Source organism: Garra rufa, chromosome 3 (genome assembly GCF_049309525.1).
Source record: "Garra rufa chromosome 3, GarRuf1.0, whole genome shotgun sequence".
Lineage (NCBI taxonomy): Eukaryota > Metazoa > Chordata > Actinopteri > Cypriniformes > Cyprinidae > Garra > Garra rufa.
Genome location: NC_133363.1, coordinates 32,867,129 through 32,894,451, shown reverse-complemented (window position 1 = coordinate 32,894,451; position 27,323 = coordinate 32,867,129). Strand labels below are relative to the sequence as shown.

The following is a 27,323-nucleotide window of genomic DNA, read 5'->3' as shown; positions in this document are numbered from 1 at the left end:
GAAATCAGAGCCACACTTGTGGATCATGTCATAAATCCTGGTTTTACAATGGAAGAGGCTGGTCGAAGAGTACAGTCTAATGTAAACAGGTCCACAGTGTCATCAATTGTGCAAACCTTTCGTATAGGGAAAACAGGTAAATATGTTTTTTGTTGTTGTTTTACATCATGTAAAGCATTTTTATAAACAACAATATTGTAAAGGTAAATGCAAGTCTATTTGTACATTCTATAGAACCGCACAACAACCTCGCGCTGGTGGCAGAGCAGCAGTAAGAACAAGAAAATTGCAAAATGGTCAGAGCCAACAAAAAAAGTGTCACTTTTGAAACAGTGTATGTTTTAGTCCATTGGTTAAGACTAATTTTAACTACACCCCTACATTTATGGTCAGGAAATAGCATGTCACTCTCTCTCATAGCTACATGGTGGCTAGATAGGCCTAGACCCCATCATTCTTATTTCAAAACAATACTGTCTCTACCGAAAATGTGCAGTCATGCTCGAAACATGGGATGTTTTGTCAAAAATAAAGTGTACTGAATTATCAGCTAAGATGTTACGATTTTAAGATGTTATGATAGTGTTTGGTTCAGTATAACTAATGAATCTTTAAGTTGGAAATCAGTATGATCAACTTTTTGCCTTTTGGATTCAAAATACAACAAATCTAATAAATCACACTTAAAATATTGTTAAAATTTTAATTGTTATTGATTTACCTCTGAATTTTTAAAAATAAAATAGAAAAATGTATATTTACAAGGAAGATGTAAGCACATCTTAATAGGTCAAAATAACCTTTTTTTTAATTAAATTATATGATATTGTGTTTCTTTAGTGACAAATTTGGGGAGAGGACAAATATTCCAAAACTTTCTGAAAATACAATATGAGAAATACAGACACAATTACTAGAAACGTGTACTTTGGAGTTTGGATATTATACAATTTGCATACATACTAATCTTTTTCATACGACACAGTTTTTCAAGATGTTTCCAAATCTGACTTAAAACCAATTCTGTAGAATGGCCCATCTAGTTTGCTGAGGCCCCCTGCTGGAGAATCACTGAGTGCTGTGGCAGAATATATGACCTATGTGGGCAGTAGAGGGCGCTGCAGTCACAGTTAAAAGTTTTGAACTGATACTCTCGAAATGGGTGTTTCCTGAAACGCATACTTCAGGATTTAGGAAGGAACACGCCCATGACATCAGTGGGTTTTCAAGAAAAAAAAAAAAAGTCGCTGAAACTGTGCAGCGAAGTAAGAAGGGGGCCAGAGGTGCCTTCTCGAGGTCTAAATATAAATCCTAAAGGACAGAGAACTGCATCGAGAACTCACAAGGAAATAAGACTTGTAAACTTTTGAGAAAACATGTCAACTTCTGACGAGACAGACGGTTTCCGTCCTAGATATGGGTGTAAGTATAATACGTTTTCTTCAGGCGTTCTTCTGAAACGTGATGCTCAGTGTGTTACAAGAAAGCTCAATTTCACTGAATGCAAATGCTGTAATTCAAAGAGATTGTCATTCAACTGATTTTGAAGTTTATGTACCATTGCCCATTTTTTTAATGCTCAAGTTTGCATCGGCATGCTTTACAACTTCCGCATTATAATACTGTATGTGAGGGGCACAACCGAGCGGGATCACCTGGACAACTTTTCTCAACAACCAAGCGTGTTGTTTTTATTGCAATTCTACATAAAGCATTGACATCCTTACTCTTTCTCTGTTGAACCGTGTTACTAATCAAGTTTTCATAAGTTGAGCATCAAACGACTGCGCACGGCCAACTATCTGTATGTGTATGTGTATCTGTCTATCTGTAATCTAGACAAGACCGTTTGAAAAACAGTTTTGTGAAGTAGTCAGTGATTTGGATCTTGTCCATAACGAAGCTCTCTCTCACCTAGAAGTGTTGTCTTATTTTAAGCAGAAAAACAATCAACATAAACGGCCAAATGAAGGTCAGACGACACTCCCAGTAACTCTGGTAAAAAGCGTCTTTGTATCGCGCGGTATAATTTATTTCCCCCCCTGGCCTGAGTGAAACCCCCATTACCTAACTGACTATTTATGGAGAGTTACTTTGCTACTGTGAAGGCGGTTAACTGTTTCTGGTTCTAATACAGTTTCAATGATCTATTTTACTAGCAGACAGCTGCCAGACCACACAATTTTCTAAGCTTGAAATATAAACTCTACAACTTTAGTGATTTCAATCTTTTTAACCGATTCACTAAAAGATTCATTTAGATTCTCTTGCTGGTTCATTGGCGGTTTCAGCAAGTTGCAGAGGGTGGAGACGACTCTTTTTAGGTGTTATGAACGAGTCATCGAATCACTCACTCATTCAATTCGTTAAAAAGCACTTGTTTGACTGAAACAAGATTTTAAACTGCAAATTTAATCGAACTATACAATTAAAAAGATAGTCTAAGCTTTGCGACCAGCTTTGCACTGTTAAAATGTTAATAGTGTAAGTCGGTTGTATATGTAAATGAACAATATATTTTCTCTGGATATCCCCATTTATTTGTCAGTAGAAGTTTGCTTGGTAATGTAAAATGTGTTATCTGACAAACTAGAGATCACACATGCATTTTTATATCAATGCTAATGTAGAGTTTGATTAAGCCTAGTGCATTATGGATGTTGAAGTTTCTTTCTGTTTTCTCTATCTTTCTCTATAATGTACCGCTTTAAGTAATGTAATGACTAAAAGTAATTCTAGACTAATTCTGTATGATTATTAGTAACTTTTACACCTTCAGAATTATTCTGCCCCTGTCTTTGATTTTGTGCAGGATCGACTTACATTATTTTTGTTGATAGGTATTCTAGTTAATTCCATTCACATGTAAATCTGTTCACAAATTGTGTCACACTACTTCAGTCTGAAAGCACTGAATTGCTTAAAGTAAGGCTTGTTGTTGCAAGTAGTTAGTTTGCAATGTTAATATTCTCCTCCAAGCAGTCAAGCACTTCAGAAAGGAGAAGCTTGAGTGCATTGAAATGAATGAGAATGATTTGTACAGAAACCGATAGTTTCACAAATTAAATGTCTTATTTCACTGATGTTTTAGAACTAGGTATTACTTACAGGTATGGTAATGTAGGCTTAAGTTTGTCGACCTCTGATCAATAATCATTTGGTAGTTTAATCATATAATTTTATTACCTTCTAGACTTTGTATTTTTTTCTGTATCAAATGGAAAAATGGCATCTATAGTCTTGTTTTTGGAAAGCCTTTACAGTAATACCTAAAACAGTTGTTGAGGAAGGGTATCACTTGAAATCTAAGGAATACCCTTGTCACAGTTCAGTTCATGTCTAAACATGCAAACAATTCATTTGAATTGGAATTCTTTGTAGTTTGTTGCTGTGCAAATGGTTGTTTTGTGGTTTCATAATTCAAGACTGCAATACTGTTATGGTGTTACTCTCATTTAGACTTTAATATTCACAGTTTAGGATCTACTCAGAGACTTCACTGTAAGAGTTAGAGCTTTGCAGCCTGATTTATTCCCTTAATGTTTGTTTTCCAATAGAAGTTTGACTTTGCGTATTGCATATTAATAGGGTCACATTGGCAAAAGCTAGATTAAGTATGAAGTGGATTATAACTGTTCAGATCATGTTTAACATTCCAGCACAACTTTAGAGACAGAAATTAGGATTGTTTTTTTTTTTCAAATCATACCTTAGTCAGGGTGTTGCCACATTTAATTTTTTTACAGGCATATAAACGAGGCTGTGAGAAATAGGAGTACTGTTGTTTAGGAAAATGCTGATTGTTCAGCTGAAATATCTTTTAAATAAAAACTCCACAAAAAGAGTCCATGTGATGGACATTTTTGCAGTCTGTGCAGATTTTCTAAACAGGGCAAAGTAGCGTTAGAGCGCAATTCCATAAAAGCACTGAAGGGAGGGGAAATTTCTGCGTGTGATTTACTGACAATGCGCACATTAAAGAACACAGACACAACATTTAATTTCCATAATGATCAGGGCAGTCTACTAAGAGTAGCGCAAATTACTGAGTGCTTTAAGACATGCTTTTTGGCCGTTAAATAAGGACAAGCACAAATGTCACGTTGCGTGATTCATTTTAATACTCTCCTCCCATAAATTTCACATTTGAAAGGGAAACTCCTACAAATGCATATTCAATAAGGTCAGGTGCAAAAATAACTATGTTCATGCCTTTTCAGAGCTGATTCTTTACTGCACGTCTTGAGTAAATTTTGACAGCAGGCTACTATTTTAATGCCAAAAGACTGTCTGCTCATGGCATCATTTTCATTTGCATAAAAATATGGCAATATGGCATCTACTCTGGCTAAGATCTTTCACAGATTCCAGGTTTCCTCCTTTCTTTTCTGTCTGAAATATGTGCAGCCATTTAGAGTAATAATTAGATTTATCTTCTTTTTCCACATGACATTAAACCCTATTAAATGATTCCAGAATGTGGAATAATCACAGATTTTAAAGGAACACTCCACTTTTTTTGGAAATAGGCTCATTCTCCAGCTCCCCCCGAGTTAATAAGTTAATTTTTACCGTTTTGAAATCCATTCAGCCGTTCTCCTGTTCTGGCGATATCACTTTTAGCATAGCTTAGCATAGATCATTGAATCCTATTAGACCAATAGCATCGCGTTGAAAAATGACCAACGAGTTACCATATTTTTGTATTTAAAACTTGACACTTTTGTAGTTATATCGTGTACTAAGACCAGCGGAAATGCAAAGCTGTGAGTTTGGCTGATAAGATTAGGAACTACACTTCCATTCCGGCGTAATAGTCAAGGAAGTTTGCTGCCGTAATATGGCCAGAGCAGGCGGAGTATTATCAGAAATGAGTTCCCAGCTAGTTTAGCATTTGCACATGTGCTGCGTGATATTACTGCTCCTGCTTCGGCCTTATTACGGCAGCAAACTTCCTTGACTATTACGCCGGAATGGGAGTGTAGTTCCTAATCTTATCAGCCTAGAAAATTGAAGCTTTGCATTTCCACCGGTCTTAGTACGCGATATAACTACAGAAGAGTCAAGTTTTAAATACAACAAATATGGAAACTCGTTGGTCATTTTTGAACGTGATGCTATTGGTCTAATAGGATTCAATGATCTATGCTAAGCTATGCTAAAAGTGATATCGCCAGAACAGTAGAATGGCTGAATGGATTTCGAGGGAGTTGGAGAATGAGCCTATTTCCAAAAAAAGTGGAGTGTTCCTTTAAGGTTGCTAGAGGTCAGGAATGCAAGACATGTTATACATTAGAAAGTTTGCATAAACTGTTAAAATGGTTTGTTTAGAGTATAGCAGTTGAATGACATTTTATTTTAAACATTTGAGGATTACTATATCTAGTGAGTATGTACAGTATATGACAAATATATGTATATACTGATGTTTAAAAGATTGTGGTCAGTACGTTTTGCACCAAATATGCTAACTAAGACTTCCTTTATTTAATCAAAAATACAGCAAACAATGTAATATTTTGAAATGTTATTACTGTTTAAAATAGCTGTATATTTTATTGTTATAAAATTTTCAGGAGCCGTTACTCCACGTGATCCTTCAGAAATCATTCTAATATGCTGATTTGCTACTCAAGAAACATTTCTTATCTGATGCTTAATATTTTTAGATTCTTTTTAGGATTCTTGATGAATGGAAAGTAAAAAAAGGCATTTACTCGAAATTGAAATAATTTGTAACATTGTAAATGTCTTTACTGTCACTTTTAATCAGTGTCTTTGCTGAAAGAAAAATATTTAAAACTTGCTGACCTCAAGCTTTTGATTGTTTGTCTCCATATCTCTAGCTGTCTGAAGTGTGTGTTTCAATCTGACGTTTATAAATCTGCACCTCTCTTTTTAGCTGTTCTGGATGGCATGGAGCGGCTCACCGCTGAGGAGATGGATGAGCGGCGTCAACAGAACATGGCCTATGAATACCTGTGCCACTTGGAAGAGGCAAAACGGTAAGATACCAGTTCTCCATTTCAGCCCCTTGGCAGTTATGGTAATTCATGACGGTTAACACAGAGTGTTTCGCTTTAAATAGCAGTTTAGCTTTCAGTTGGTGGTTGTTTAATGTCTCTGTGATGAATACTTGTCACGTTATTGTGGGTGTCTTCATGCATGTCCCAGCAAGACCCACTACAGTGAATTTCTAAATAACCTGGACTCTCCATGAAGCTCAGAATTCTTATTTCAGTCAATGGCTTCAATTTGAGAGACAGAGAGTTCACTTTTTTAAAATTATGTCATTATTTGCACACCTTAATGTAATTTCAAACCGGTATGACATTGTTTTTTGTGTAGTGTTAAAAAAGATAGTTTGAAGAATATTTCAGCTGTTGTTGTCCACACAGTGAAAGACAAAAGGGGGCCTGACGTCACTGGAAAACAAAAAAAAAAATTGTAATGTGGTAAAAGAAAATAATGCCCACCTTTGATTTTGGATTAACTATCCCTTTATTTAACTAAGATTGCAAAGACGTGGAAAATGAGTTTAAGAGAAAAATTGTTTAAGAAAATACAGTACTGTTCAAAAGTTTGTGGTCGGAAAGATTTCTTGTTTTTCAAAGTCTCTAATGTTCACCAGCGCTGCATTTATTTGATGAAAAAAAGACAGTTAAAACAGTAATATTATGAAATATTAATACTATTAAAAAACAACTGTTTTCTGTTTTGTTGTGTTTTAAGATATAATTGATTCCTGTGATGGAAAGCTGAATTTTCAGCATCATTACTTCAGTCTTCAGTGTATGATCCTTCAGAAATCATTCTAATATGCTGCTCAAGAAACATTTATTATTAATTATTGTTTATAATTTTTTTTTAAACCATGATACATTTTATGACTCTTTGATGAATAGAAAATTTCAGCATTTTTTTTGAAATACACTTTTGTAACATTATAACTTTCTTTGAGCAAATAAAAGCATGAATGAAATTACATTCTCACTGACCACAAACATTTGAATGGTTCTTTTTCACATTTTCATGTGAAAATGCGACTAGTGCTTGCGAATTGTGGGTGATTGTCAGGGTGTTTCTTTGTGGTTTGTGTGTTGTAAGTGAATTGAAGCATGTTGTTGTGGTTCCAAGGGCATCCAAGATCATCTCTTGGCACAGTTTGGTTGGCTTAGAAAAGTAATAGCACGCCTCTCCCAAACAAGCCACACGTTTAAAAGGAACCACAAAAGATGTGTGAGGACTTACTGTATGCATCAAAGTAGGGCTGTGCGGTATTGAAGAAAAATCTCTTGGTAGTGTTAACTGAATAATAAAAAGGAAAAATAAAACACTGCTCAGTCTTCCCTCTATGAATTCAATATTCTTATTTAAGCTACAAAAGTTATTTAGGCAAGAGCAGTGAGTGATTTTCTTCTTTTGTTCATGGTCCCAAATATTGCAAGCTGTAGTGATATGCATTTTGCAATATGTACATTTGCAATATTTTGATCATTTTAATATATAGCACAGCCCGACATCAAAGTTTGATACTAAGGACTGAAGTCCTTACTCTGCTCTATTTATATTTTTCTGATCTTTTTGAGATTATGGAGTCTATGGCCTGTCGATGCACTCATTACATGCACACATAGACATCAGTGGTGCAAGAGGAAGTGAGTCAGTCCCTGTTGATTTCAGTCTCTCACTCTGTAGCTGTGGCAACGTGAGGTTGTCATAGTGACTGGTTCCGGTGTCTGCGTGTTTGAGGGAATCAATGCGTGACATAGTGGGAGAAAAAGAAACTCCATTGTATACATAGTGGGCAGATAAGTTCAATATAGTCAAAGTCTGTACCTTTCACACCCTGTTCAGGTGTCCTCATTTGTCCTGCTGTAACATCAGATTTTTACAGTGTGTCTGCGCTTTAATAAATCAACTAAAATACCAACACAGTTGCTATGCTCAACGTCATCCGTCAGGCTTTTGCCTTGAGGACGAGAGAAAGTTTATTTCTCAGGCCTTGTTGAGCTGACAGTTTTTGAAACGCTGGAATGCTTGGAGTTTGCAGCGATCGTGACGTGCAGTAGTCTGTGGTATGATGGGAATTTCGCAGGTTTATATGCAGTGTCTGAAAGCAAATAGTTGTGAATTTGTGATGGTTGTTGGAATAGCACAGTGCAGATATTTCCAAACGGCTTTTATCATTAGTTTATTTCCATATCACTGTCTGCTATAAAGCCTGAAGGCCTGCTCTGTATAATGATGTGCTCAAGTGAATTGTGTGTGTGTGTGTGTGTGTGTGTGTGTGTCTCAGAGCTATGAAATGCAAATTCTGCACCTACAGTATTTGATCCTCTCTATTTCCATCTGTAAATGTCAACTGTGCCATTTCATATTTAACACTCTTAAGAAAAATGGTTAACGGATAATTTACTCACCCCCCATGCCATCCAAGATGTTCAAGTCTTTCTTTCTTCAGTTGAAAGGAAAGGTTTTTGAGGAAAACATTCCAGGATTTTTCTCCATATAGTGGACTTCAATGGGAACCAATGAGTTAAAGATCCAAATTGCAGTTTCAATGCAGCTTCAAAGAGCTCTACACGATCCCAGCTGATGAATTAAGGGTCTTATAGGTGGAAGTACTGACCCAGTGTATACAAAGGGAACATGCAAAGAAAGTCATACGCCCTTTACAAAACAAGGTAAAACAACGATGTTGGACAATTTTAAAGTTGGAGGAAAAAATTAGATGGAGTTTTTCGCCCTACCCTTTTTGAACCGAAGTACACCAACGGAGAACTAACCGCATGTGACTTTTCCAACGTGATTACATAATGCGTAAATTTGCACACGCAAGCATTTGTGGTTAAAAATGACCGCTAGTTTCGCTAGACAAGACTTATTTCTCAGCTGGGATCATGTAGAGCCATTTGAAGCGGCGTTGAAACTGCAGTTTGGATCTTCAACCCATTGGTTCCCATTGAAGTCCACTATATGGAGAAAAATCTTGGAATGTTTTCCTCAAAAACCTTAATTTATTTTTGACTGAAAAAAGCCTAAATGGTAGTTATTATTAGTTTTCATATTTAAACATATTTTGTAGTTTGTATACCTTATAGCCTCTAGGAGGGTTACAATAAAGGGAATAGTTCACCCAAAAATGAAAATTCTGTCATTAGTCATTCTCATGTCGTTCCAAAACCACAAGACCTTTGTTCATCTTGTTCATCAGAACACAAATTAAGGTATTTTTTCATTAAATTTGTGAGTTATCTGACCCTTCGTAGAAGGCAAGGGTCCTTTCATGTTCAAGGCCCAGAAAGGTATCAAGAACATTGACAAAGTAGTCCATGTGACATCAGTGGTTCAATTGTAATTTTTGAAGCTACGAGAATACTTTTTATGTATATATAAAAAAAAATATATATATATATTTTTCTCTGCGTCACTCTAGTGCCATTTTGGATAGTATCACAATGCATGTGTGCACTTTCCTCTAGACGTAAACAAAGTGCGGCAGAAATGTTCTACGTCAATAGAAAGCGTTGTTTACAGTCAAGGAAAGCGTGCGCATGCGGCGTGATACACTCCAAAATGGAAAATTATTTAAGAATTATTAAATAAAGTGTTTTTTTTTCTTTTTCTTTTTTTACACAAAGTATTCTTGTAGCTTCTAAAATTACAATTGAACCACTAGGGTGATAGCCTGGGTGTCCCCATGCTGCCTTCCACGCAGCGCGATTTTATTAACGCTGGAAGGTAGCATGGAAACCATGGACCAAATTTTCACCTCAGATAGGGAACCAATCACAGAACGGGGAGGGATCAGCAAGACGATGACGCCTTCTATGCGACTCACCGAAGCAGTTTGTTTATAACTATGGATCCAGCATGGCAGCAAGTTATCATTCGATGCAGCCGTAAACATGTTGCGCCTAAGAACGCGTGGAAAACGCTAGGCGCGTCACTTTCTGCTTTCCAAACCGCTCTGTAGCTTGCGCATGGAAAACGTGAGCGAGTCGCAACTGCGTCGCTTCCATTATGCGCGCGCATACCGCACGTCTACATTTGAAATAACGAACTTTAGCGCGCAAAAGACGCGATATGTGACCGGCCCCTTAGATAGTGTTCTAAGTAGTTTAGAACGCAAGTTTATTTTGAAAAAAGAGCAACTTTTGGAGTTAAACCATCGCTCTGTATAGGTCATCCGGTATGATTGAAATGATTGGCTATGAGCTAAGCACAGGTGCATTTGATAGACATTCGTAGCACCCAATAAACGGCTCTGGGCATTCATAAACCACGCCTCAAATACGAGAAAATGAACATGTGGTTCCCAGACCACGAATCATGACGAAGTCATAACGTGGTCTGGCGTTAGCCAGGCTACTAGGGTGATGCAGAGCAGAAGAATTGTTGAACAAAGTTGTTGTTTTTGTTTTCTTTGTGGACAAAAAGTATTCTCACAGCTTCATAAATTTACTACCTTTCCGGACATTGAACGTGGAAGGACCTTTGTATGCAGAGTCAGAAAGCTCTTAGATTTAATTAAAAAAAAAACTTAATTTGTGTTCCAAAGATGAACAAAGGTCTTACAGTTTTGGAATGGCATGAGGGTGAGTAATTAATGATAGAATTTTCATTTTTGGGTGAACTATCCCATAAAACATACAGCAAGTTGTGCAAATTAGATACTTTTTTTTATTTTGCATTGACATGAGAAATTGTATTAAAAATAAAGAATAATTACATAAAAACGAAAAAATAAAAACACCTCTATGATCTCTTTTTTTCTGCAGATGATGAGGTTATTGAATGTGTCAGTACCTATATCTGTGTTGGAATAGACATTTTAGTCACAGTGTGTCTCTTCCATTTGTTTAAGTAAAAGCAGTTATGTATACGAAGGCCAAAAGTAGCAATTGTGAATGCACAGTATGTGAGCCCTTCACAACATTAAAACAAAAAAGTAATAAAAAAAAACAATGGGATAGCATGAATGTATTTATGACTGGCCATATTCATATATAAACCTAAGTAATTATTGAAAACTCCAACAATATGGCTCATAAATTGAAGATTTCTGTCACTTGCTTACATAAGGAGAGAAGTAACCTCAACTAAAAGAGCTGCTCACACATGCTGTGTTGATGTTCTAAAATGAAAAGCAACATGATTTGTAAACTCAATTTCAGTATGAAAGCTTTAAACCAAACATATAATTGAAAAGTTAAAAATTATAGGCAAAATGAAAAGGACATACTTGTTGAGTGTGTTGACCGTGTGTAGTGGTCTGGTTGAACTCCAGAAAATCAATAATGAAGTGGCTTTGAAAGCATTTTGACAGTTAAGAGATTAAAATGAACAAAAGCAGGAATAAAGAACCAAATCTTTTTAAAAGAACCATCTTTTTTTTTTTTTTGACCGTAACCTTTTTTAGTTTGAGTGTAACAGAAGTGGAACTGCTGTAAAACTGGGTTTAGATAAAGGTCAAGAAGATGCGTGAAGGTCCGGCCACAAGGTCACAGCTGTGCAGGTGAAGCTAGTAATAGATTTACCCTCGTGAGTCAGTCATTTTTGGTTACCTAGCAGTTCAGATGCTTTTTGTTTTGTTTGTTCATTTTACAATTTTGTCTAGTGAAATGCTCTTGGGGAATGTTGACTAACATGTCTCCGGTATGTTATCTATTTAAAGTTATGCCCAATCCAATGTCTCCGGCACGTTCTTCCAAGGGAAACATACTAAGGCAATCTGACTAATAATCTACTGTAAATAACCTTGAGTGACAGAAAACAAAGGTGGCTTTGTAGGTTAGGGTTTCATTGAAATAAAACCGAAAGCCGTATGGCTTAGTGCGATTATCAAATCGGAAAGGACAAGATTTAATCAAATGATTATATTGCTGTCTATTTCAGAGTGAACTGCTACATCAAGCAGCTCCTAATCCAGTGATTTTAGTGCCTCAGAATGGCTCAGGTCACTGCTCTAGTAACAGTTAGATGGAAGCAGTGGTTTATAGTTAAAGGGTTCACCCAAAAATAAAGTCTGTTAGTTGATTCTGTCATTAATTACTCACCCTCATGTTGTTCCAAACCCGTAAGACCTTCTTTCATCTTCGGAACACAATTTAAGATATTTTTGATGAAATCCAAGAGGTCTCTGACCCTCCCATAGACAGCAGCGGTGCTACCACGTTCAAGATGATAACAAACAAAGTAGTCCATATGACATGAGTGGTTCAACAGATTTAAACCGATTGATTCCTCTAGAACTTCTCTTTGAACGGAAACGTACATACAAAGTTATGTTTAAATACCCGTTTTGGTATTCTGGTAAACACAGTCAGTTATGTCTTAAATGAGCCAAAACAGCTGAGAAAGAAACCAGATGCGTGCCAGTATTAGGTACGCGCATTTGGCCTTAAAGAGACAGCAGCCTATACCTGCAGTAAGAAGCACTAGTTATTTTACAATTAATTAATACATTTCTGCACCTGAATACTAGTGTTCCTGATTTTATTAGTACACTTGTCATTTGTGTAATTCTTCTTGTTTTATTACTGACTTTATTAGTTCAGCTAGTAGTTTTTGCTGTGGTATAGAAGTACTTAAAGTAAGCTTTCAGTATTTACTAAAAAAAAAAAAAAAAAAAAAAATTTTTTTTTTGTTTTTTGCTGATCCGAAAAATGATCCGATCGTGATTCAAAATCTGTAATATGATCTGAACAGTGAGTTTTGTGATCCGTTTTGCACCACTACTGTCTATGACTTGGAACAACATGAGGGTGAGTAATCAATAACAGAATTTTCATTTTTGGGTGAACAATCCCAAAAACATTTAAAATATTAGTTCTTTCTTATGTACTTCTAGATATCACTTGTATGAATTACAGTTGTGTTCATTTTGTGTGGTTGCACCACATGAAATTTTTTATCATTTAAAGGAGTTAATTCACCCCCTTGTCATCCAAGATGTTCATGTCTTTCATCTTTAGTTGATGATAAAATTGTTTCTTAAGAGAAACATTTTACGAGTTATCTCCAAATAGTGGACTTCAATGGTGCCCCTAAGTTTGAACTTCCAAAATGCAGTTTAAATTCAGCTTTAAAGGGCTCTAAATGATCCCAGCCGAGGTAGAAGAATCATAAAAGCTCAAAAGCTTGTCTTGTCTAAGTCTGCGTGAACTCACAATTCACGGTTGCGGATCAAGACAGTTAGGGTATGTCGAAAAACTCCCACCTCGTTTTCTTCCCCAACTTCAAAATCACACTACGTCACTGCAGAAGTACCTACCCAGTGTTTACAAAGTGAACATACTAAATTCAAATGCCCTTTACAAAAAAAAAGGTAAAACAGCGATGTAGGACGATTTTGAAGTTGAAGAAGAAAACGAGGTGGGAGTTTTTCGACATATGCTAACTGTATTGACCCAGGTTACACAGACTGTGCATCGCAGAGACGAGACAAAATGAGCATTTGAGGTTAAAAAGTAAGTAAGTTGTCAATTTGTTTAAAAAATGATCAATTGTTTTGCTGGATAAGAACCATCTTCCTCAGCTGGGATCGTTTAGAGCCTTTTGAAGCTGCATTTAAACTGCTTTTTGGAAGTTCAAACTTAGGGGCACCATTGAAGTCCCCTATATGGAGAGAATGTTTTTCCTCAAGAAACAATTTTTTATCGACTGAAGAAAGAAAGACATGAACATCTTGGATGACAAGGGAGTGAGTAAAGTATCTGTTTTTGCTCTGAAAGTGAACTACTCCTTTAAATGACTAAAAATGTCACGTTGCACAACCACACAAAATGAACACAACTGTAATTCATACAACTGATATCTAGAAGTATGTAAGAAAGAACTAATATTTGAAATGTTTAATCATTAAATTAATATTTAAAAAAAAAAGTTTTTTAAATAGTACATATCTACCTAATTTTAAACCAGATAAAAAAAAAAACGTATTGTACTTTGCTGTTGACACTCTTTTGTAATTGATCTAAAGGTCAACATTGCTTAGCTGCAGTGCAAAGCATCTTTATATGAGAATTCTGTGTCATGAAGTCAACTGGCAGCTTGCTGTAGTCTTTCGAAGTGTTATACAAACCTCTTATTTCGCCTGCTGTTAATTGTAGGTTTCTGTTTTGTAAATGTGGAGACGAGATCGATGCTGTGGATACAGGGAAAGAGAAGCATGAGAGAGGGCTGTGAGAAGATAACCCGTGGTGTATATGTGTCAGCAACAGTTGTCCATGAGGCAGTATGGTTCACCACTGCTATTACTGGCATTCACGCTGGGATGTGCGAATATTTGCTTCAGCCTTTCAGAACTGCCCCACCCCTCTCATAACTCTCAGAAAGGTGTAGCCTATACCAGATTCCTCTGTTACTTTACTTTATATACATCTTGTGCTAGTATCATGTCAGTATAAAATGGTTAATTTATCTCTCTCGTTTTCTTTAAGAAAAATATTAGTTATATTAATATTTAGATCTGTTATGGACAGTACAGCATCTTACATGCTTAAATTGATGATTTGTTTCAAAATTGAACACTTTGTTTTCAAAAAAGCATTGTGTTGATTTATGCCTCTGTCAGACTGATAGCAGTTTTATTGCTGGAGGTCAGCAGGTCAATGTGCTGTAGGGCAATAGTAAGCGTTCCTGCATCTGCATATTATTGGTGGGTTGCCTAACTGGCCAAAGCTTTTCAAAATCCCATCAAAAATAATGTCACTCTGTTTTGGTAAGAAATTACTTTCTCTAGTACTAAAAAGAGAATATACACTGTAAAACCTTATTGCTGGTTTAACTTATATTATTGTAGCTTCATAAAATTATGGTTTTATTGATGTTCCTACTACCTTTCTGGGCCTTGAATGTGTCAGTTGCGTTGTTGTCTATGCAGAGTCAGAAAACTCTCAGATTTCATCAATAATATCTATTTGTGTTCTGAAGATGGAAAAAAGCTCTTATGGGTTTGGAAAAACATGAGGGTGAATAATTAATGACAGAATTTAAATTTTTGAGTAAGGTTGCCTTAAAATGTAAAATTCATTGAAATTAAAAATCTGAGTCATTACAAAAAACAGACTGAGCATAACAGAGTAAGCCTATTATGTTATCTTAACAACATTAATTATCTAAGTTAATTTCACACACACACAAAAAGATGTGCAGCGTGGGGGATAACGATTATAAATGCAAGAATCAAACTATGTAATGCTGACATTTTCTGACAGGGTTTTCCATGTGTCATTTTTTGGTTACATCACTATTAAGGCAACTTGCTCAAAGTCAGAGTAACTTCTCGATCTCATTCTATTGGCCGCTTCTACCGTCGCTCATTTGCATAAAGTTATACTTCTCAGTGTATTTGTGGACACACCCACATCACTTCAGCACAACTGCTGCTGCTCACGTCACTGGAAATTGTCATTTTGAATTGAAAATGATTCATTTAAGATCACTCTGTCAGTTTGAACACCATTTAGACTTCAGTTTCCAGCTGAAATGCTGCTCTCTGTGCTTTTGAAACTACTACCACAAAATACTGACAACTGAATACTATTTTCCACTATTTTTTATTTTCATGGATGGTTAAATTGAGGCAGACTGAGAAAGGTCAGTTTTAATGACAGTTTGCAAGGCTGTCCAAATTTTTTATTAAATTGACATACAAAAACAGTGACCTGTTCCTCTTATTACAAAAAAGCACTTCATGTAATTTCCTGTTGCGCTACAGGCGGTCTTAAATATGCTCTCAAGTGAGGTAGAGAAACCTCTCGTGTGTGTGTGTGTGTGTGTGTGTGTGTGTGTGTGTGTGTGTGTGTGGGGCCGTCTGTAGGGAATAGAGCTGTAATAGTAACAATGCAGGGGATGTGGGGAACTATGCAATACACTGCCCTTTCCTTACATCCTTTTTAAGATATATTAAAACACAATACAACTTAGTCTACATGAAATGAGTATTCACCCTATCTTTGTTGTAAATGCATGGTGTAGATTTTAAGAATGATTCGTAATGATTTCATAATGTATAATCAAAAGATTATAACTTCTGGTGAAAGCGACAGACTTCTCTATAGTGACGTATGCAGTAGGGCTGCACGATTAATCGTTTTTAAACCGAAATCGCGATTTGAAAGGGTGCGATTTTCAAATCGCAAGAGCTGCGATTTTTTCGATTGATTATCAAATGTGGTAACAAGCATATAAGTCGTTTTTGACAGGTCACTTCATGTGCATATTACGTCTTCATGCTTATATTACGTTTGATGCAGAGTTTAACCAATAGGGGGCATTTTAACACTGCATGTAGAGACATGCACGGGACGGATTTTTCAGTCCCGCATCCGCAGAAATATGTTTATCTCGTTCAGTTCCCGCCTCGACATTCATGTTTTGTCCCGCTCCTGCCCGCATAAAAGTAACCTATATAGTTTTTTTTCAGTACATCAATTAAATTTACATGAAACAGTTTTGTAACATCTCGTAATTTCACAAAACCCCAGCATAAACGCTCCTGATAAAATATTTGTTATATAGGCTAAGCATCAACATTCACAAACCACTGTTATTCTTAACAGAAGAGCAAGCATGAGCTACTGTGTGTATCCATAGCAGAATGCAAGCAAACAAAGCTAAAGTTGACATCTCAGTTCATATGCGATCTCATAAAGCTCTAACACAATGAATATTATGCACAATGAATCTTTCACAATGTCTACACTTCGTGTGTTTTAATTCGCGAGTACGCAATATTCAGCACTGTGCAAGAATGTTTTAGCAGTGAGTGGATTCTAACTTAAACACCTCTGATGACTGCCTATCCTTGTGCTTACTAATCATAGCTGTAAGTTGTATACTAGTTGCTCTTGCTGCTTTTGTGCAATAGATGAATAACAATATTTTGCTTTTTAGATATTTCTATTTTGCGGGGGTCCCGCGAATCATTTTATTTTCCCGCGTCCCGAACAGCCGCACTCGCCCATCAAGTTTTGTCCCGCGCCGCAGTCGGTTGCCTCGGGTCCCGCTATATACTCCCGTAGGAGTGCAGGTCTCTACTGCATGTACTGAGCAAATAACGTTAACGCCATTTGGAAAAGATGAGCGGGAGCAGCGGCTCAACTTCCCAACAAAGTGTCTCTTAATGTAGGTTATCATCAGTGTTTTACTGATGTAAAATTGTTTACAGTGTGTTTGGATTCCTAAAAGTTTAAAATTTTATTTATATTTTATTATATAATTTTAATTGTTAATTTAATTTTATTTAAGATACTGTAGTTATTTTCTTAATTTGTCATGATAACTGACAACTTTATTTAAAAAAAGGCAACAATGTTTAAGAGGTTTTAAATAAACAGTAGAACAGTGTAGCATACTTTGTGATTATGCTTGGTCTTTCTTTGGTGCTGTTAAAACCACCATATCAAACCTGTTGCTCTTTTATGAAATAGTAGTAAATCGCATTTTAAATCGCAAATCGCAATTTTGATCAGAAAAATCGCAATTAGATTTTTTCTCCAAATCGTGCAGCCCTAGTATGCAGTACTTCTGATCAATTGCAAACTTGCATTTATTTTTGAGTACATTACCTACATCTCAAAATCCAATCAATAACTGATAAATTGAACCAAGTCCTCACATTTTTTTTTTGACAGCTCTTGAATGTATATGGAAGCCTGTTTCTGCTACTGAATAAAAAAAAAGTTATCATTTCTGACTTTTTTTCTCAGAATTACTTGATATAAACTTTCAATTGAGAGTTATGAAGTCAGAATTGTGAGATAACTTGCAGTTCTGACTTTTTTTCTCACATGCGAGTTTATATCTCACAATTCTGACTTAACTCAGTTGTGTGTTATAAAGTCAGAATTGTGTTTATATTGTAATTGCAACTTCATTTCTCAGGATTATAAGTTTATCTCGCAATTCTGATTTTATAACTCGCAGTTGCGAGTTTATATTACACAATTCTGAGAAAAAAGGTCAGATTTGTGAGTTTATATCTATATATAAACACATTTCTGAGAAATGAAGTCAGGATTGTGACTTTATATCTCGCAGTTCTGACTTTATAACTTGGAATTGTAAGTTTATATTACACAATTTCAAGTCAGATTTGTGAGTTTATATCTCATAATTCTGACTTTTTTTATACATATAAGATTTTTTTCTTTTAGAATTATGAGAGATAAAGTCACAATTGACTTTATAACTTGCATTTGTGTGTTTATATCATGCAATTCTGACTTCATTTCTCAGAATTGTAAGTTTAACCTCCGGTTTCACAGACAAGGCTTAAGTCTAGTTCTAGACTAAAATGTAAGTCTGAGTTGTTTCAACTGAAATAAAATTGCACTGTTTGATCTTAAAATATATCAGTGCCTTTGTTTTGTTTTAAGATGCACACCAGTAATGCTTTTTTGTAAGCATGTTTATAAAAATTACTTACTTGTCCTAATTGAACTATGGCCTAATCCTGGTTTAGCCTAAGCCCTGTCTGTGAAACCGGGCCTATATCTCACAATTCTGACTTAACTCTCAGTTGTGTGTTATAAGTTTAGAATTGTAATTCTGACTTTGCAACTTGCAGTTGTAAGTTTATGTTACACAATTCTAAGAAAAAAAAGTCAGATTTGTGAGTTTATCCCCCGGTTTCCGAGACCAGGCTTAAAACTAGTCCTAGACTAAAATGTAAGCCTGAGCTGTTTCAACTGAAAGAAACTTGCACTGACTGAACTTAAAATATATCAGTACCTTTGTTTTGTCTGAAGATACACACCAGTAATCTTTTTTTTCTAAGTCACATTCAAAAAATTACTTAAATGTCCTAATTAGGGATGCACCGAATATTCGGCCGCCGAAAATTTTCGGCTGAAAATGGCCTAAAAGTGCATTTTCGGTTTTCGGCCGAATGATTTTTATTACCGAAACAACACGGCAGAAACAGTATGTTGACGCAAACAGAAACCGCAGCCTGCACGTGCTTGTCTGAAGCAACACGTCTGCGGTGTGGACGTATTTCAGTATATCTGAGAAAGACCCACGGATAGCGACTTGAAAAACTTGTAATGCCGAAATTTCAAGAGGGGTTGTCTGCAGTCGTGCATTCAGTGATGAGAGCAGAGATCGACACAGATGTAGCTTTCAGTGAGTGAAAAACAATGGCTTTACGTTGGTGTTACGTCGCAATATTTTAAAGATATGTCTTTTCTACATACTGTATTTTTATAAATATTTATGTTTTAAACCATGGAGTTGAGCCAATTGATATCACACAAGCAACGTGAAAACTGCGCAATGTGTTAAAGTGAAAACTGACAGTGATTTCAGCATCTGACATGCATTCTCTCAGAGACAATGAGAGACGGTTATACTTCATATGCTGATATTAATTTAGTCCCCTAATATTTTCCATCATTGGCGAGTGAAGCAGGTGCATTCCAAGTTCTTTGTAAGATTGTACATTAAAGTCATAGTAAAATATGTCTGCTCTAGCTGGCAACCGAATTAGAATAAGCAGATATTAAAATTCAGTATAAAACGTGGCTCTGTTTTATTCTGTCAACAATGCCACATTAGCCACCATATTTAATCATCTTGCATCATTCAGCTTGTTTTCATTGGCTCAATCTGCAGTTTGATTTTCAATTTAATGTTAACCCTGTAGACTTTAATTGCAAGTGCATTACAGTAAACACATTACTTGTTTGTTTCGAACTGAAGGATGTGGTGGAATAGTTCTGTGAGTACAGCCCGCATGTCTAAGATGTTATCAATGAATGTTATCCAAAATATCCCTGTATAACTGTGCAGTGATTCAGCTGTATATTGTACTTAACACATGCTACCCATGTAGGGCTGGGCGGTATGACCAAAATTTTATTTCACGGAATGAGAAATTTTATTTCACGGTAACGATATCTTTCACGATATAGTTTTTTTATATAGGTAGCAGTGTTTCCCCTAGGTTTTACTTTGTGTAATAACGAAAACATCAATTCAAGTGGAAAAATAAGTCCAAAACTTTCTATTTTAACATTTTGAACAAAAGGGCTCTGCAATCTTTTGCTTTTTTTTTTTTTTTTTTTTTGAAATTCTTATGTGTTTTAATTTTTCTGATAATCAAATGAAAGCATAAACATTTATTTATTTTTAATCAAATGAAAAATAAACCCTTTTAATTTTTGGCAAACAAAATGAGGTTTACTGTTAAAATCAATACATGGAAGAAAAATTATATTCAGTTTAAAACATTTAAATAATTTTTTCTACAATTAAGTGGTTAATCTTGTTGTAATATTTATTTTTTTATCATATATATTGTTTTATGTCAATTATTTAAATAGGAATATATAAACACCTACATTATACTGTACAAAAGTAATACAAGACTAATATTGTTTTGTTTCATGTTAAAACGTACTTTTATTTTGACAGGTTGCCGTGAAGTTTCTGTGTGTACAGTATGATATGATGCTAGTTTTCTCAAATCAAATGGTAAAAGTGAGACTCACAGCAGCTTTGGAGACTGAGTTTATCTGTTCATGTAAGATGCAAATGCCAAAAATTAGCGGGAGCTTCACGTGTGCTTCAGTATGCGTGTAGTAAAAATGCGTCTCCGCCATTCATACATACAGAAGCAAACGAAACATGCAGGATTCATATTAAAACGGTCTTTTTGCATTTCAGTTTTCACAGACACTAGTCCGTATCGCGATTTGAATTAAGTGACAGACCAACTTTTGATTTATTCATCCAAAAATCAACGAATTCCATGGCATTCTGCGCTATAGTAAATTCTGTTTTTATGAATGGATACTGCGATCACGTCTGTGTTTTCGCGGAGGAGACATTGTAAACGCGCGACCATGTAGAGACAGAAATTACATGCCTTCGTGTAAATAAGATAAATAACATAAGGCTATTTAGTTTGTTTAATAAAAGAACAATGTATAGAAATGTTCTATAGGAAAGATAACCTTAAATTACTTCTATTGTGATCTGGCGCTATATCGAAAATAAAAGGGGGGCGGGGGGTGCTGTTGGGTAATGGTAATAATGGTAGGGGAAACACTGGGTAGTTATTCCAGAAAATGTACAAAAGGGCTTTATATAATAAGCTTGAATATTTAAGAAAAGAAAAGGACTCGTTTCTCCTTTTCCATGTTTTTACAACCTCTCAGCGTATCCTTCAGTCTTGCATTCAACGGTTTGACCAGTCTCAGCCTCACGCGTGCTGCACGTGAGTTGGCCACGCCCACTTATTTACATTTCGCGGTATACATGGAATAAAACATTATTTTACGGTACACATTTCATTCCGCGGTAACGATATATACCGTCATACCGCCCAGCCCTATACCCATGCTAAATACCGAGTAGTTATTGAGTGATATATCACCAGGTAGGAATTTATAGGGCGCCGTCACTTTAAGACTGAAAGCACGGATCTATTTAAAGGTCCCATATTGTCAAAATAGAAATTTCCTGGCTTTTTTCATGATAACTGAGGTCTAGGGGCTATGTAACTACCATATGAGTTTCAAAACGGTTAATCCACAGTAAACTGCACACAGCCTGCTTAAAGTAGCTGTTCATTTTCACGAGCCACTGTGACTTCCGTAACGATGTGACGTCCGATCTACTCAGTCACCGCCTTCAGTCACCACCCCCAGCACCAACCACCGTCCCACCCTCCTTTTGTCAAACCCAGACAATATCGTGTCCATAACATTACATAACAACACGAAAACAAGTCGAGAAAACCCTGTTCAGTCAATAGATGTCGAAACTACATCATTGCACAGGCTTCAGAACAACGTGAATATAAGAGACCAGTGGCACGTCAACTTCAGCCTCTTTCACACAGCGATTCCGGTAAATACACGGATAATGTGTCCCATGATTTGTTCCGGAGTTGTTTGATTTGGTTCATTCACAGTTGTTTTCCGGAATCTGTGCGTGCTTTACACACAACCCATAAAGACATGTGACATTTGGATGTGAGATGTAATGCGACGCGTACGATTCACTAAACTGAAACTAACCTGAACAAACTGTGCTTCAGCGCTGATAGTGAGGAGCTCCCTGATCGCTGCTTCATTCCACTTTGCACGTATTTTTTCGTTGTGAAGAGTCGCATGATAACGTGCATCATCACTACAACACCGCCTTTATGATTCTGGCTTTTGTTCACACAGCGCTCGTTCCCGTAATTTTCCAGAATCAGCGCGCATTGTGAAAGGGGCTTTACTAAAGCAACAGTTATGTAGCTTACTGCATTCGGTGTTTGAAAAAGAAAAAACATTAATGATCATTCTGAAATATCCAGTTGAGTATCAGCAGGCTAGGCTCTCTCTATGGCTCTGGGCTCGGCTAAAGCATACATGACCGTAGTTACCTGTGATTGGCCTGGCTGTGCGTCACTCAGAAAACAACAGGCCAATCAGAAGAGAGGCTCATGAATATTAATTAGATGGGCCAAAATCGACCTGTTTTTGACAGAGCTCCTAAAAAAGGAGCTGTAAAAATATATTGAGATGGATTTTGGCACTTGTACCGCAAATATATATTCTTAAGGACATCAACAACTAAAATAAACCTCCAGAAATGTGTAAAATATGGGACCTTTAATGATACACACCCAATTTCTTTCTGTTTACGTTCACTTCATTTAAGACGTAACAGACTGTTTATGAGAATACTTGCTGAAATGGGCGAGTACTGAATTGGGTTCTCTTTAACTTGGCAAGACTTAGAAACACGTGCATCACTCTAACTATTTAACTTTATAACTAATCCGTAAATCATATGCATGCCAAACCAAGCAACCTGGTTGATACGGATCAACTACGTTCTGTTGAACTTCCAGTTACCTGTAAATCACTTTGCCAACGACAGTGAAACGGTAAATGCCAGAAGTGAATGGAGAGCAAATGAATGCCTTTAGTGTCAGGGAGGGGAAGCAGTGACACTTGGTTCTCTAACTTCTGCTGTGTGATATAATTATATCATTCTCCAGAAACATGAGGTCATTGTTCATTATGTGATTTGCTTTAGTGTGGCTCTCATTCTCACACATATTACAGCCTCTCCCTTGTTTGGACAGGAAAAAGCCCACGCCTCTGTGTTCGGCCGCCCCACCCTTCATTACCCGCTGCTTTCCCTCACCAATCCCTTCACAGGTGCTCTTCCCAAGAAAATGGCAGCGTCCAAAATGTTTTGACTTTGAGAATGATTTTCTTAGTCAGCAATTTTATGATGACTCTTTGTCAATTTGTTACTTCAGTTTATTTTTGGATGCATGTTTAGTTTGGACATGTTGCTTTATCCAACATTTTCTGTGAGAATATGTGGGAGTGAGATTATTTGTCCTCCATGAATGACTTGTTTTTTTCTCTTGAAACACATAAATACTGTACAGGATCTTTTGACCCCTGGGTCGCAGCTGTGATATCAATGAAACAAGCATACACTGAGTCCATTGTCATACTAAAATGAGGAATGGGGGACTGCTCTTTTTAAAACCACAGCCCCATATTGTTGCCTCAGCTTGTCTAATGTTTTGGAAATTGGAGATGTTGGCTACAAGGTCCATTTCCTCTGTTTTTAATGCTTATAGTGGCCCCAAAAGTAGGATATGGGGACACTTAAGCACTTGACTGAAAGTCATTGCATTAGGTAACTGAAATAAGTGATGCTTGCTTTGATATTTTAGGAATATAGCTCAAAAACACTTTAAGCAAAATATTTAACAGTAAGACTTGTTTGGATTTTAAAGACACTGTTTGAAATAAAGACAAAATTATTTGGATGCTTTTTGGTGCCCAAGTCAAGCGTAAGCAAATAAATCCTGTTCAAGGGTGGGTGATATAGGGTCCAATGATTTCTGCGATGCAGAATCACAGTATACAGTCATAAAAATGAGATTTAATTAGATGAATTAATCAAAACATCATGTAATTAATTAAACATTAATTAAACATTTTGATGTTTTTTTTAATTTTTTACATACCATTAAAATGGAATTATTGGAACAGAATTTGTTAAAAATAAAACGATTTTATGGGGCTTTAAAATGTAATTGCAATTAATCTATTAATACATTGCAGTTAAATTGTGTATGGTTCATGATTTCATAAATGCTTTTCGATTAATATTTTTTAATTTAACTATTAAAACAGAGCCTAGAAAAATTAAAATGGGGGAAAAAACTGAATTTGGAAAAAAATATTTAGAATTTCATTGGGGCCTAGTGATACGACAATCCTTAGGTCACAATATGAGTAATTTCTTGTTTATTTCACATTCACTTAATTGTTTTGTGTTTGTTATTAAGTTCAATAGTCCAAAGTAGGAAATATTCTAGGTCTATTCAAAACTAGTATTTAAATATGAAACTGAATCAACTGTAAAATGAAACTCTGCATAGTCTTCACTGTATCAATTATACTCTGATATTTATTGAATCAAGTTATTTAGTCAAAAACAGCGAGTCATTTTCGTATTGTTTTTTGCAGTTTGATTAACATTGAGGACACAGACAGCAGCAGGTTTAATAGGCTGCTGTCACTTTAAGACCTGATGTACAGATTCAATACACTGATACACATACAATCTCTTTCTTGATTGTTAAAGTGAATACTACTTTTTCTGTATTTGACCGTTTAAATATGATAAGCCATATAAGAAAAGTACATTCCGGATTATATGCTATCTGAGAGAGGCCAGTTTTTGTGCTTAACTCGACAGTAAAACTTTTTAAGCTAGAAATAGACCCAGCTGAAGACTTGGCAAGCATGAAGCAGTTCATGGGGTTGTTTTGGGGTGAGTGAGTTTCAGACAGCGGCTTCCTGTTGAGAGGTGAATCAGCTCAGTCTGTGAGTGTCTGTGGCACCTGATCATGGAGGTCATCCTGCACTGAATTCCTCCGCTGCAGCTGAGCATGTAATGGTGCACTTTGGCTACTGCACGCTGTGAAACGCTCTATTTCTTGTGCCAGGGCTTTTTCTGTCATTATCTTTCTTCCATAATCAATTTCTTTTTTTTAATGGTCACATGAAAATGTAGTTCTTTTAGTTTTTGCTGTCACAGCAAAACACTGCAGAGAAAGGCTGGGTGAAAGTAGGTGTGGTCAGATCAGATGTGGTCAGATAAGCTCCACCACTGATTTGCCTGTGCTTTGCCCATCTGAGTTGGTGCAGATGCAAGAATAAACTGGTTGTTTCATGGCAAAGTCTATTTTTAGTGAGATATAATATTTATATTATATCACAATGCATAATCAAATATTTAGAGGACTAAATGTCATGTTCACCTGTTGCAGCCAATTGGTGCCAGATACTCACATTTTCTTTGCAAAATGAGACAGAAGTGTTTACATGACATTTTAAAAGAGAAACTATTGCTTAATCGAACTGAAATCAAACCTTTAAATTGTAAGTAAGTATAGTTTTGCTCAGATGTGACACATTAAGATGTAAGGAAATTTTAAACAGGATAAACATGTTACGGATTTTGCAGGGGAAATGTAAATTTAAGAACATAATTGTAACTGACTGTAAACCCAAATGCTGGAGCAGTGGTTGTATGCACTCTCTCTGACGTAGTGCAGTGTTTTGATTGGTAGATTAACTGTCTAGGAGTTTGCCTTTTTAAAGTTTTTTTTTTTTTTTGTATGTGTGAGGAAGTGACTGTTTGTGGTCTGCAGCTGTGAAGCAGCTCAAAACCAAGCGGGTAAAAAGAGTGCAGTTAATGTGTTGAAACCCATTGAGTCCCAGTCAAAATGGTGTTTACTGATAAAACTTTTACTGATAAGTGATACATGCTAATGATTAGTCTTTCCTGTGATTGTTCTGCCTGAAAGGGTCTTTTTTAATATTCTCACTTATGTACATTAAGGTTTCTTTTTTCTTTTTTTTTCTTTCATCAGATGTGTTGTTTTTTTTGTTGCTGTGTCTTTAAGACTCGGATATAATGCCCTCTTCAAATATGACAGATAGAACGGAACTTACTGATGGGTTACAGATGTGTCTGGTCCAGTATAGTTTTCGGCTGTCCCGGGATCACAAAACCATCTGTGCTGAAATCTTCTTCTCAAACTGTTAGTCTAATCCAGTGGTTCTCAATCCTGGTCCTGGAGGACCCCTGCTCTGCACATTTTGCATGTCTCTCTTATTTAACACACCTGATTGAGATCTTCAGCTTGTTAGTTAAGTTCATGGATCTCTCTCCTAATGCGCTGATGATCTCAATCAGGTGTGTTAGATAAGGGAGACATGCAAAATGTGCAGAGCAGGGGTCCCCCAGGACCAGGATTGAGAACCACTGGTCTAATCTATTCTGTTTAGGAATAACATTATCTGTCCTTCCTCTTTCCTCAATACCGCACTGACTGGGTGTCCCAAGAATCTCAACACTGATCATGTGTCAGTTGTCAAATGTGGTTAGTCATGTGTTAAAATTTAAATTTTCTGACTTCATAAATGTAAATATGTTCTTTTTGTACTGGAGCGGATGACTGAAGAGGAAGTCACTGTATTGTTGCATAGCACTTAAAACTAGGGCTATGTGATATCGCTAAAATGTATCAATACAATGTTGACAATATTAACTAATTTTACACTACCAGTCAAAAGCTTTGAACAGTATAATTTTTTTATGTTTTTTTTTCTCTTCTGCTCACCAAGTCTACATTTATTTGATCTAAAGTATAGAAACAACTGTAAAAATTTTGAATATTTTTTCTATTTAAAATAACATTTTTTTACTTGAATATATTTTAAAATGTAATTTATTCCTGTGATCAAAGCTAAATAGAAAATGAATTTGGCAAGGATGCTTTAAATTAATCAAAAGACATTTAATAATTTTACAAAAGATTTCTATTTCAGATAAATGCTGTTCTGAGCTTTCTATTCATGGGAGAAACCAGAAAAAGTTCTACTCAGCTGTTTTTAACATAATAATAATAATAATAATAATAATAATAATAATAATAATAATAATAATAATAGTAATAAATAATAATAACGCTTTTTGAGAAGCAAATCAGAATATTAGAAGGATTTCTGAAGGATTGTGTGACTGGAGTAATGAGGCTAAAAATTTTGCTTTAAAACCACAGGAATAAATTACACTTGAAACTATTTAAATAGAAAGCAGTTATTTTAAATGGTACAATTATTTCAGAATTGTGACCCTGGACAACAAAACCAGTCATAAGGTTACATTTTACAAAACTGAGATGTATACATCATATGAAAGCCCAATAAACAAGCTTTCTATTGATATATGGTTTTTTCTATTTGAAAATCTGGGATCTGAGGGTGCAA

General features: G+C 35.9%; 1 protein-coding gene across 1 annotated transcript in view; it reads left to right on the top strand.

The window, feature by feature from the left end:
- Positions 1-1,253: 1,253 nt before the first annotated feature.
- iqgap1 (IQ motif containing GTPase activating protein 1) overlaps positions 1,254-27,323 on the top strand; it is a 69,789-nt gene continuing 43,719 nt past the window's right edge. The window contains exons 1-2 of the mRNA XM_073835945.1: positions 1,254-1,422; positions 5,903-6,005. Coding sequence (XP_073692046.1) covers positions 1,377-1,422; positions 5,903-6,005 — 149 coding nt within the window. The 5' untranslated portion in view covers positions 1,254-1,376. The remainder of the gene's footprint in view (positions 1,423-5,902; positions 6,006-27,323) is intronic.